General features: G+C 42.0%; 1 protein-coding gene across 1 annotated transcript; it reads right to left on the reverse strand.

Annotated features, from left to right (window-relative positions):
- Positions 1 to 1,462: 1,462 nt before the first annotated feature.
- PRRG4 (proline rich and Gla domain 4) lies at positions 1,463 to 9,931 on the reverse strand (the record flags this gene model as incomplete). The annotated part of the gene is made up of 6 exons (XM_048307480.1): positions 1,463 to 2,321; positions 3,055 to 3,190; positions 3,886 to 3,934; positions 5,188 to 5,351; positions 8,420 to 8,534; positions 9,239 to 9,931. Coding segments are annotated over 6 exons (1,386 nt in total), but the record flags the coding sequence as incomplete, so codon positions are not given.
- Between the last annotated feature and the right edge of the window lie 3,122 nt (positions 9,932 to 13,053).

Raw genomic sequence — 13,053 nt, forward strand, 5'->3', positions numbered from 1 at the left:
CCCTGTGAAATCCCTTTCCTTGGAAGTGTTCCTATCAGTTCCATTAGTTAATAGTTTTTGTGTCACAGGAAAAATCTAGGTTAAAGTGTGCTCTAGAGCTCAAAATGCACATTAAAAAAATTAAAAATTGTTAGCTAAATGAAAGGGAAATATGGGAGAATGTTTTTGCAAGCTTATAATTGCATAGCTTCTCATAAGCTTGTATTTTGATTGTCAACAGCGACCTCCCACAATTCACTTACTTCAGTCTTACAGAACTTTGAGAACTTCAAGATGCTTTCACAAGTAGGGCAAAAGTGAATTGAAATATCCCAATGTGGGGATTCCCCCATCTCTCAACAAGAAAGAAGCTGTAGAGAGATTTGTGACTCTCCAAAAGCCAAATTCCGTGGTGAAGTTTTATGAACAGGAACACCAATGGCACTGCTATCAACAACACTGCATGTATTTTTCAAAGGGCAAGACTCCATTGTGTAGCACTGTCAGTGTACCCTCTTTATATTCCAAGATTTGGAGTATTCTCATTATTACAAATGCATTTAGAGATTGAAAATCTCAGACCAATTTTCTGCATCTCACTCAACAGCACTGTAGCTTCTAGTATGTTAAAAACAATAAGATCAAGTGAAATGTTACATATTCATTTCAACCTTTAATCCTTTAACTTACATTACAAAGTGGTTTGTAGACACCAAATTGAAATATAATTTGCTGTTGTCAGCATTGACTCAATGAGGGGAAAAAAGAGGAGGTTGTTTCTTCTTAAAAAACTTAATTGTGTGTGTGTTAACTGTACAGCCACTGTCAAACAAGAAAACACCAGGCTGACATGTTTCCTGTGAGACCCTCTGCTGTGGCTCCCTGTGGTGAGGAGGTGAAGGGACACAAGTGCTGGGCAGCAATTTGCTCAGCAAGATCTGTAGGCTACATTAATGCTGGGGAGTGATCTTTTAATAAGATGTAAAATTAATGGTGGCTACAACTGTAGATACAGAAACTGTCTTGATACAGTGCCAATAACTCCCTGAAGTTCTTGACTCTTGGTTATTGATCTAATATGATATTTCATTCTACTTAAAGGTGTCGTTTTGTCATCCCTGTAGTGCAAGACACACATATCAAAGTGCTTCTGTGGGGTAGTTTGGCCTTTGATTTGAAAGTTAAATGTTTCTCTCAACATTTCAGTTTTTAAACTATGAAAGAAACGTTAGCTGTGAAACCTGGGTAATTTTTTAACAAGGGACAAATCTCTAGATCTTTGCTTACTGTCCCCTGGCCCACAGTACTCTACTTACTCTCTTTGACCTGGTATTTACTGTTGAACATCAAAACAATTTGATTCAAGTATACTTTGTCTGAACTGTGTGCCATGTAATGAATGTTTTTTGATGCAAAATTATATTCATAAAAATATAACAATTTAAGTCGTCTGACCAGCAATGTCTAAAACAAACTAGTGTAATCCAGTAGCAGTACTGTATATATATATATTTGAAAGATCAAGTCATGAAATAATTTTCACACTCGAATCTATTACAAGATGAATAGAAAATTCACACAGCAAAGAAGTGAATATATCAAATAACAAAGTAGATTTCTTATGGTGGTTTGAAGTACTAAGTCACAAAAAACGGTTAGTTGTCAATATGAGCAATTAAAATATTGTTCCTCCTGAAGAAAAAGAAGATGAAACTATTAATGAAACATCAGTAGTTTGATGGGATGGCTCAAAGTGCATTATGGAAGAGGGCAGCAGTACAACACTTGCTCTTTATGCATTCCCTCCTCTTAGCACAGTGAGTTTGTGCAAAGAATGGTCCTGCAGCCTTTGCAACAGGTGACCTCTTTTCCCAAATGGGAACGTCACTTGTTCCTAGTTGTCCAAAAGATCTTTCACATTTTTGTAAATCATCTTGCAATATGCAAGGTAGCACACACTTTTTCAAAAGTATCTTATCACAGAATCACCAGGTTGGAAGAGACCTCTAAGATCATCGAGTCCAACCCATGCCCTAACACCTTAACTAAACCATGGCACTGAGTGCCACAATGTTCCAGTAGGTCCCCCCTCACCCCAGAAGGAGGTTTGTGACTAGGGGCCAGGAAGAGACATGGACTTTTGAAACACCCGTGCATGTCTCGGGGGCCCTGGATAAGGGGGTGGGGGCACGTTGTGCTGTCCATCTGAGGTGACTGCTTGCTCGTAAGTGGGTAGTCCTGAATCGTCAGTTCTGACAGGAAGGGGGTTTAAAGAAAACTCTTCATGCCTTCTGAAGATGTTGGCTGAATTACGTCTTCTGCTTCTTACATAACCCAAGTACCTAAAGAAAGGTAACAGTAAGTAAGTGGAAACTTATAGGGAAGCAAGAATGTAAAGTCTTAATTATAAAATAAACAAAACCCAAAACAACCCAAAAAACCCCACAAGAGGAAAAAACATGCCTTCAGCGATCACAAAGACCAGAAGCCAAATACTCTCTCCAAACCACAGGGAAAGAACAGCTCAGTGATGTGAAATTTATAGGGAAGAGGAAGCACAGAAACTTCTTATATTCTTCTCAAGTTTAGGAAGGAACAAGCAGGAGTAGAGAACTGGTAAAAAAGCATTTCCTCCAAACTACTTCATCATCTACTACTACAACTACTTCACGTCTGAGGTAGAGCACGTGCCATGGAGAGCATACAGCCTACTTGAAAGCACCAGCAGAACACATTAGATTTCCCACTGCAGGCCCCGTCCTACTAAAATTATTCCATCATCTTAGTTAGAATATTTTGGAACCAAAACCACACAAAGACACACACTAAAAAAAAGCCAAACTCAAAGGATTAGGTGTGCAGTACTGTTTTATATTTTTGTGTTATTAACTGCAGCATAACTACTGCTAGTGCTTGCTCACTTAACTTTGCTTCTAGGCAAGTAAGAACTAGAACTTCCACTGGATTCTCCGAGAATACAGTTAGAGCAATCCACAGTGACTTTCAAATGCCACTCTTATGCAAGAGTTTGTTTTGGTGTGTGTGTGGGTTTCTTTAAGCAGTGAAATTCCTTACCCTGGTGGTTGCCTTGATTTGCATCTGCTCTTGCAGCAGTAGAAGATAATCAGTGCAATTATAACCAACAGTACTCCAGCAGCAACCAGGCCGATGAGCAGTCCTGTGACGTTAATCTTTTGTAGTGCCTCATCACCTGAAGAGAAAACATTGGTGATTTTCATTATGTGTTCTTTCCATCTACCCAGTCTGCAGTTTACACTGTAAAATACTACTTTTGCTGTGCTATAAGGCTGGTCCTTCCCCAGATGTCTAACTTGCTGTGAGAGGCTGTAAGTCTGTGCAACACAACCCAAGAGTATCATTCACAGTCAGCTTAAAGCAAAAGGGAGTAGATATCCCCTTTTCTCTACATAAAACTGTTGAGATGCCTGTCTTCTAATGCCTTCCAAATATTTCTTCATGTACTTGTGACCTTGATCAGGCTGTAGATCTTTCCTCAAGTCCAACTGACCATTTTTTATTAAACATCTGGCATCAGACTACTCTGAGCCTAAATCAGGCTGTTATATTACTATTAAAGAAATGGGGAGAAAAAACAAAACCACAGAGAGCAGCCACAGAAGTACTGCAAAGTTTACCAATTGTGTAGTAAAGAAATGGTCAAGGAAATTATAGTTTTTACTTACAGACCTATAATGGATCCCACTTTAAGACGCTTCAGTTTTATAATATAATTAATGCCTTACATAATTAAATATACAGTTCACAGTGATCTTCAGTAAAAAGAATTTCTGATTTCCTTAACTGAATGCATGATCTATTAAGAATGTACTATTACAACAACCAGAAAATATTGCAATATGAGAAAACAGCAAAAATATAACTTACCTATTTTTATTTTAGGGCCTTTAGTTGAATAGTCTTTCCAAAAATCCATCTACAAAACCCCAAAAGAATCAGATTTATGTGAGATACATAAGTGACAGGCCTACTGGCTTATTTTTAATATGGTACCTTGGGCAAAATTTGACAATGGCATAAACAGAAATAACTCCTGGTGAATGATTTGTATTTGCTCATCCCATGATATTTTTCTTATACAACTTTGCATTAAAATTTCTCAGATGCCAGCTGGTAAAAGAGAAAAGTGTATTTAACCATCCAGTGTTACCTCATATTTCTGCCTGATTACAGTAGAAGTTAGGGTATATTCTGACACCAAAAAAATGCTTACAATTATTTTTTGTAAATCCCTACAAAAGAGTATTTGAGGCAAAGTTAAGTTCTTAAGAATCTGACATCTGCATGAACGTATGAATTCATATCAGCTAGGAAAAATAATGGGATTCATTTAAGAGAAAAACTTTTATGTTGTATGATCATCAGGCATTAAATGTGTTTAGCTATAATTTTCACTTTTGCTACCTAGCAAAAGACTCCAGCAAGATTTCAATTTAACAATTAACCTTTTTCTTAGGAAAGTGTTAGCAATGGCAAATTAACCTTTCCACCTTCAGAATAGGAGTGTATGCCTTGCTCTTTCTGCAGCTTAGTGCAGTGCACACCTAGAGTCACAAAGAGATTCTTGCTGCATGTGCAGCAACCAGTCTTCAGACCATCCTCACATTCCTTTATTGGGCTGAAAGGTTTCTTTTTGTTTCTTTTTTAAAATATATACCAGGTTTCTTCTCAGCTACGTCTAGGTAGGGAGTTGGAATATGGTGTGATAGGAATACTCAGCAATAGCTGAACTGCAGACTTGCTCCATACTGGCCTCTTACAAAACGCTTCTTTGGCATGACACAAGGATGCAATCAGCCAATTAATACAGATAGCATGTGCAACACATTTAATTGGATGCTGAGAAATTTCTAAAAAATCCAGAAGTCTGAAAATGTAGGAATATCCACAGGTGGGACTTCTGAAGCTTCATTTCTATTTGTTTGCAAATCTAAAGTCTTTAAGACAATAACACATATTCAAGTGCATTCACTGTGTATCTAAAGCAAGAACTCCATGTAATTGGGATATCTACTTTTGGAGTAAAATAAGTAGTCATCTTTAAGTGCTGTGTTAGAGGAGTTACAGTATTTGTGTACAATAATTTATGTTACAATAATTTGTGTACAAAAATAAGGTTATTTAGCCAATAACCTCCCTCACTATATTAAATTCAGTTTGAACGTCTACCGTTTTATCAGGGTCTTCAAAAATTTCTCTTGCTTCTTCATAATTGCACAGTTCTTCATAGCATTCCCTTTCTAGGTTATCAGCTGTGAATGCTTCAAAATCAAATCTATTGTTCAGAAGATGTCGTCCAATGAATAAATTGGCCTCCCTTGCAGATGTGAACACTAAAAAAAAAAAAAAAATCGAGTTGATTTAAAAGAAGTTAGGAAGGCTAAATTTGGTATTTTTAAAGAATGGTAAAGATCTGAAAGGAGTACTTGGGATAATTTCTTTCCCTAGCATCTCTCAGCTACATACAAGAAAAAGAAATATAAAGTCTCCTCCTAAAATGTCTTCTTCACTACTATCTTTTCTAACTATGTAACATAAAATAAATGTATTTTCCTTTCTCATAAGCCATCTCAGCTATCCCTTATCCTGGCCAAGAGAATTTGATTGTCATGAGAGCTGTTGGTCAAGTTTTGGTGTGACCCTTTCTGGGATGTGAGCAACAGTTTTTACTGGAGCTCTTCAGAACAAAGTAATAGTCACATAAAGCAGAATTCAGTCAGATTCAAAGTAAGCAACACCCTGCCCTAGTAGGGGAAGGAGGCAAGGGAAGAGGCCAGGGTGGGGGAAGGAAAAAACCAAATATACATTTATCAATATTCTGGTATCTGTGAGTACCAAATTTTATCTACACAATTTGGTTTTTAAATCACATCAGCAGACCCCTATTCATCCTACAATTGTTCTCTTTTCACAGTAGTGCCATCAAGCTTTATATAAAGGTGCCATATAACCAAGTTTGTTTTAAATTTGTCCATGATATGAATTTTACTGACAACAGGCATTTCTGAAGACATTTAATTATTCTCTTCTTTTGTGCTCCATGAGGCCTCATGGAGTAAGTTGTGAGGTGAGATTCCAGAACAGTGAGTGAAATTATAGAAGGTTTTGGAATACAGGAATGTATTTCCTCACTAGGCATTTTCCATAGTCAAGTTTTAGCCTGCTCTTGCTACAGTTTCTTATTAGAAAAAAAAAAAAATAGTTTTAGGACAAAACTAGGTTTCTGGCTTGATTTTCAGTGAAAGTCTAATCTGTGTCCAAGAAATGCAGGCTATTTGGTTGAGCAAAATGGCTAGAGGATTATTTTTGCCAAGTGTAATGCAGAAACAGCATTGTTACATACCAAGCCGGATGGCTGAAAAAGGACATGAGATTCAGGATAAAGTTATTCAGCTACAAATTAGCTTTGTGTTCTTGTTAGCCTGTTTGGCAAGATTATCACATTGCTCAGGAATTTTCACCCTAATAGTTACTGTTAGATCTTGCAGTAGTATCTTGTAACACTTTGCTCTCTGAGAACTGTAGCATAACTTACATATTGGTTGTTTATGTCTTTAATATTATAGTATACTTAAAGAATATTACAGCACATATTTATATAATTTACATACTGTTACAGTGTATACTGAAGCAGCTACACATGTGCACATGCATTTGTCTTTGTCATTCTAAAGCAATTGCAAGAAAATCTAAACTTAAAATATTTATACTATATATACAAAGAACCAGAGAAAAGGACTTAAAAAAAAAACCCCAAAAAACCAAACCCCCAAACAAAAATCAAAACTCCCTCAAACCCACAAGTGGAAAGGAAAAGAACCCCATGGAAAAAAAAAATATTATCAATATTCTTGGTTCAGTGCAAATTACAAAAGTAACTTTGTTCTTCTGAAGCAGAGATCTTCAGTTTTGCTCAGCAGTGTTTCACTTTTGCTCAGCAGTGTTTCACTCTTTACCATGCAAGTAGTATTAGCTGTCCTTCTGAATTAACTTAGAGAACGGATGCATTTTATTTAAAATGGAATGTATAGGTAAGTCGCCTGGAACCTAGAACCCTCAATTCCCAGGGATACATGGACCCTTTTTTCTTTTCAGGATTTTTTTATCCATTTATCTGCACTTTTTTCACTTTGTCACGTATCTCCGTATCTCCATCTCCAACTTGTTTACAACCCAGTTATTAAGACAGTATTTGAAGAATGAAACAGATGGATTTGAATTGTCTTCTAAATGTGAAAGACATGGATGCAATTCTTCAGTGCTTGGTTTCATAAAACGATCCATGCAGTTTTAGGATGCCCAGCATTTAATTAAAAATACAACCCCACAATATGCTCAGTAAAGTAGCTCTGCTGGTAAAAGGTGTTCAGAAAATGCTGAAGGGGAACCTCTCAAGGCAGGTACCTCATACCTTTGGCAACTGTTTTACTTGCTAAATTATTGGATAAAGGGTTTGGCCCTTCTCTTTCCAACTCTGTCTTTAAAGGAGGAGTGATCTGGGCCTATTGTCAGGAGAGAGTTCTCACAGGAACGAAGCAGCCTGATGTTTTATGCCCAGGGCAATAGATTTTAACAAATCATCTGTCTCAAGCATTCTTCTGCTAGCCATGATTTCTACTCCACATACTGCCCTTAAGGAGCCTCGTGCTCAATGTGATGGCCTTTTAAAGTCTGTCTTAGATTTCAGCACTCTTTGTCCATCGAGAAGACTGGACAGCTAAGTTAGAAATTCCTTTTTGAAGCCTTGATGCTTAAAATGTTAAGCATCACATGGCTTTGCTTTGTAGTGCTTGAGTCCTGGGGAAGTTTTTTGTTTTCACATGAGTTCCTCTCCACTTCTCTCCCTCCAAAGTGAAGAACTGCAAAAGCAGCACTATGCTTATCTTTCCACGTGTTATAAGGGGGTCTGCTACTAAGAGAAAATAACAATTTCAAAAAACAACCAAATAAACCCTTTCAAATACAAAGCAATTTCAGATATACAAATACAACTGTGATGTGCTCAAGTAGTACCAAAACAATACTGTCTTAACACAGATTTCAAACTTTTTGAATTTTGATGTTACTTAAAGGATTCTGGTTGTATCAACCACAATAATCCCAGAGGCCTGGAAAAAGTTCAGCTGTCCCAATCTGCATTTATTACTAGAGGTGATAAATACTTGATATTACCACCTAAGTCAATTATCAATCATTTCAGCAAAATATATTAAAATAGTCTGAAATTAAGCATAAAACAACTTAATTTTTTAATTAAGTTAAAAAAAAAAATACAACAAAACCACCAAAAAACCCACCCCCAGAACAACAACAACAGCAACAACTAAACAATTAAAGAAGCCAGCAAAGCGAAGTTAGAAACCATTTTGGAAAGCACAAAGTCATGTTAAAACTAAATTACCATCTTTCCATTCAGGTTGCTTCAAGGTATTTAATCTCCCGGGGCAGTGAGGAAACGCGAACATCACCACATGCAGTTGACACAGCACTACCAGAAACGCGAACATGGCCGGGGTCTGTCAGACAGAAACTAACGTGAGTTAACAAAGAATGACAGCGCAATCTTCTGAAGTGTCAGCGATGAACCCTGAGTGAATCCTGTCAATGAAGTCATCCAGCGCAAGCACCTACACGCACTCGAGACTAATGGGTCCCTTGAAGAAAGACACCGATCCAAACTGGTCCTGCCTGCCTCTTGCGGAGTTCTCGTTGTGTAACCTCCGCACATGTCACCGGGGCCGCTCTCGCCACCTCCTGCTCTCCTCTCCCGGCCAAACAGAGCGGCAGCCCCGTTCGCTGGCGAATTGACAGGGAAAGAGCCCCCGCAGGGTGCCTCAGGAACGCCCTGAAACTGCAGAGCCTTTGCTGCCCGAGCAGGTAATAAAAGCTTCCCCACGGGAACAGGTACAAAGCCCGTTTTGTCAGGAGTATGGAACAAATCCGCAACTCTGCACGGAGTCACCCGACCCAGGTGAAAACACGATCACCGCCCGAGTCAGGGACGTGCGACAGCCACTCGGGGGCACGGCCGGGCGCTCCCAGGGCTGCCGCACCGCTCCCCGGGCTGGCCCGTGGCCAGGGCACAGCCTCTGCCACCGCCGCTGCCGCAGCCGCCCCGACCCGGGCAGCTCCGGGGAGCAGGAGGAGGTCCCGGGGAGCGCCCGCCGCCGGCGCGGCGGGGAGAAAGAGCACCTCGTCCCGCTTCCCAGCGCTGCCCTACCTGTCCCGGCGGGACCGGGCGGAACGGCTCACGGAGCAGCCTCTCCCGGGACTCTGCGGCGGGATCCGAGCGGAGCAGGTGCTGGGACAGCCTCTCCCGGGACTCTGCGGCCGGATCCGAGCGGAGCAGGTGCTGGGACAGCCTCTCCCGGGACTCTGCGGCCGGATCCGAGCGGAGCGGGCGGTGGGACAGCCTCTCCCGGGCTGTACGGCGGGATCCGAGCGGAGCAGGTGCTGGGACAGCCTCTCCCGGGCTGTGCGGCGGGATCCGAGCGGAGCGGGCGGTGGGACAGCCTCTCCCGGGCTGTGCGGCGGGATCCGAGCGGAGCGGGCGGTGGGACAGCCTCTCCCGGGCTGTGCGGCGGGATCCGAGCGGAGCGGGCGGTGGGACAGCCTCTCCCGGGCTGTACGGCGGGATCCGAGCGGAGCGGGCGGTGGGACAGCCTCTCCCGGGCTGTACGGCGGGATCCGAGCGGAGCGGGCGGTGGGACAGCCTCTCCCGGGCTGTGCGGCGGGATCCGAGCGGAGCGGGCGGTGGGACAGCCTCTCCCGGGCTGTACGGCGGGATCCGAGCGGAGCGGGCGGTGGGACAGCCTCTCCCGGGCTGTACGGCGGGATCCGAGCGGAGCGGGCGGTGGGACAGCCTCTCCGAGCGGCGCAGGAGCGGCGGCGCTGCCGGAAGGGCGCGGCGTACTCACGGGGCTGCACCCGGGCCGGCCCCGCCCCGCCCGCGCTGCCCGAGCCCCGGCTGGGGCGGCCTTGGGGCGGGGGCAGAAACGCCCCTGGAATCTGGGGAAAGACGGGTTGTGGGCAGTGCTGGGGCGGCCGGAGAGGCAGCTGGGATGGCGGGGCTGGGGCTCTCGCTCGGGCACTGCCCCTGGGCTTTGTTTCCAGACACCTGCTTGGCCTCTCGGCCCTCGCCCGGTGTAGCGTAGGCAGCAGGTCCTTTCTCCTTCTACTGTTAAACCTGACTTTTTGTGCCTTGGTTTAATCGCGGTGCTGAGAACCTGCTTTGGGTTTTGCTCCCCCCGAGGAAAGCGCAGGGTGTGCTGATGGCAGGCTGCTGGCTGAGCAGGAGCCGGGGCAGGGTGTGCCTCCCTGGCCGGGTAACCAAGCGCTTACCTAACAGAGCTATCGCTCTCTTACCTAACAGAGCTATCTTTTCTAACTATGTAACATAAAATAAATGTATTTTCCTTTCTCATGAGCCATCTCAGCTATTCCTTATCCTGGCCAAGAGAATTTGATTGTCATGAGAGCTGTTGGTCAAGTTTTGGTGTGACCCTTTCTGGGATGTGAGCAACAGTTTTTACTGGAGCTCTTCAGAACAAAGCAATAGTCACTTACGTAACTATTAGAGAGCCTTGCCTCCACCAAGCGTTCCGAGCCAGGCAGCTAATCACGGCGGGGAAAGGACCAGCAGTAGTTTTACACACGTGAAAACAATTTTTTTTTTTTTTTTTTTTTTTTTTTTTTTGGTTTTGTTTTGGGTTTTTGGTTTGTTTGTGGGTTTTACTGTTTGAGATTTTTTTGTTTGGTTGGTTTTGGTCAGTGATGGTAAACCTTAACCTTACAGGCTAGAAAGTGGCAGAAATGGTTCCTTGAAATCCATGAGGCTGATCTGCACCAGCACACACCTATTTCAGGGGCTCCCATCACTCTCCTTCCCAGAGCAGAGGAGCAGCCCTGTATGGAGGCCAGACTGAGCACATGGATCTGGGGCTCTTTTGGCTTCTCCAAAGGACAAGATAGAAGCAATTAAGTACTTCACATTTGCTGTAAGGATTTGTTTAATACTGCGTGCTGGGAACATTAACTATGTGAAAAATTCTGGGATAGGCTGGGTTGGGTTAAAAGCTGCACACCAAAGAAATTCTCGAGACACGTGAGTGGAATGATTTTGCTACCAGGAAATCCAGGGACTGACAGTGATTTGTGTCTGTGTTTGCATGTCTCCAGTAGTGGCTCTGGATTGTATTCTTTATTTAAGTGCTGGAGTGACTTGTATATACAGAAGCAGGAAAGAATAGAATGAGGGGGTATTGGATAACACTAGTGGAAGTGATCAGAAATTCCCTGGAGAAAACCGGAAACTTCTGATGTGTGAAATAAGGACAATTGTTTGGAGGAATGATGACTGTAGTTAAATATTTACTTTATGACATCAACACACTGCAGTTAAGAAGTACTTGATGAATATGTAACTTACAAGCTGGGATGGCTCTAATGGTTTTTAGCTGGTGGCGATCTCAACAGAATATTCTGTATTTTGATTGTATATGTGCTTATAACACAGTGGAGAACTAAGATAACAATACTTTAGAAAAAACATTATAGATTGTTTATTATCTAGTTAATACTAAGGAGACAAGAACACTTAGCTGTTACATGTTAGCATACAGGAGAAACTACCATACTTTGTAGAGGACCTAACAGCTTTGTCCCATGCCCCTCTATTCAACCCTCACCCTGAGCTCCTACCTGACTGTCTCAGAGAGGGTGGTGTCAGCTGTGAAATAGCTGCTGACAGCTCCAGTGCAAGGGCATGAATGTACAAGGACTCTGTGGTGCATTTAAGTGTAAATAAAATACCTGCATGCCAATGTGAGAACTTCTTATGTGTCATAACAACAACTTTGTATGAGGAAACTCTGCTGTACAAGTAGCAGGTAATCTCCATTGTGTTATGCCAGCATTGTGTATCACTGTTAATAGAGAGGGAAAAAGAATTTTGGAATGGCTTATGTATGCCTTCTGGGGAGTGGATGTGACTCTATCCCCTGGCCCTGCCCATATCAGAAGAGAAGGGTCCAGGTGTGGACTGAGACTAATGGATCAGCCCCTTCCAAACTCTCCACTGGAACTCATCCCTGCTCTAAAGATGGAGGAGCAATGCAATAGAATTCTGGTGGGAGAGGCCCTCAGAGCTTTAACACTCACCAATGGTTACCCAAATGTTTCTGACTGTGCAGCTTTCAGCAAAAAATTTGTAAGTGTCTTTTGTCTCCATGTGCACGAGTGCTCATGCAGGTGTGGTGGAGGTTTTTCAAAACCTTGTGACACGAAACATAAACAGTATAGCTTATTTATTCCTGAGACGTAACAAGGAAGTATTCAGTTGTTATACATCAGGAAAACAGCACAGCATAGTCTTTTGCTTTGGAATAGGCTGCAACTTTCTCCTGTGTGTCCCTCTGAGCTCAGTCTGTGTTTCCACCTCTGTGATCTTGACGACTGGCAGTGAAATCTCCACTCAGGGAGGCTCTACAGGTAAATGGATGAGTTCTGGTTTCTTATGCAGATCATAGAAAAGGTAAAGATAAGTAAAAAAGGGTGCAGCAAGTGCTTAGGATAAATAGAATATTTCCCATGTATATGCAGTTTTTATCATGGCAGAGCAGTAAGTACCTTTTGCATGTAACTTTCCTACTTGTGAAGTATTTTTTCAGGTAAAATAGCTTTGATTAACAAGCTGTGTGATGAAGATGCTCAGAAGGATGGAACCATCAATTAAGATGTTACTTTCATCAACCTTTTCAGATAAATATCAGTATACAGTATTGTAGATACATAATTAAAAATATTCTGAGAGTTGGGAAATAGGAAATGAATTTATATCACTTGCTTTTAACATTGGGTGAATATGTAATTCATATTTATAAATGTATCTCTAAATTATTGACCATACTAGCTAGTACACTTATTTACCTGTATTTTAGAACTTCACTTGTTGCTGTCATGTTTAGTAAAATATCATTGGAGAAATTAAATATGGTGCTGTTGAATTGAACCAGAACTGTGTATCCTCTCACAAAA

This window comes from Corvus hawaiiensis, chromosome 6 (genome assembly GCF_020740725.1).
Source record: "Corvus hawaiiensis isolate bCorHaw1 chromosome 6, bCorHaw1.pri.cur, whole genome shotgun sequence".
Taxonomy (NCBI): Eukaryota; Metazoa; Chordata; class Aves; order Passeriformes; family Corvidae; genus Corvus; species Corvus hawaiiensis.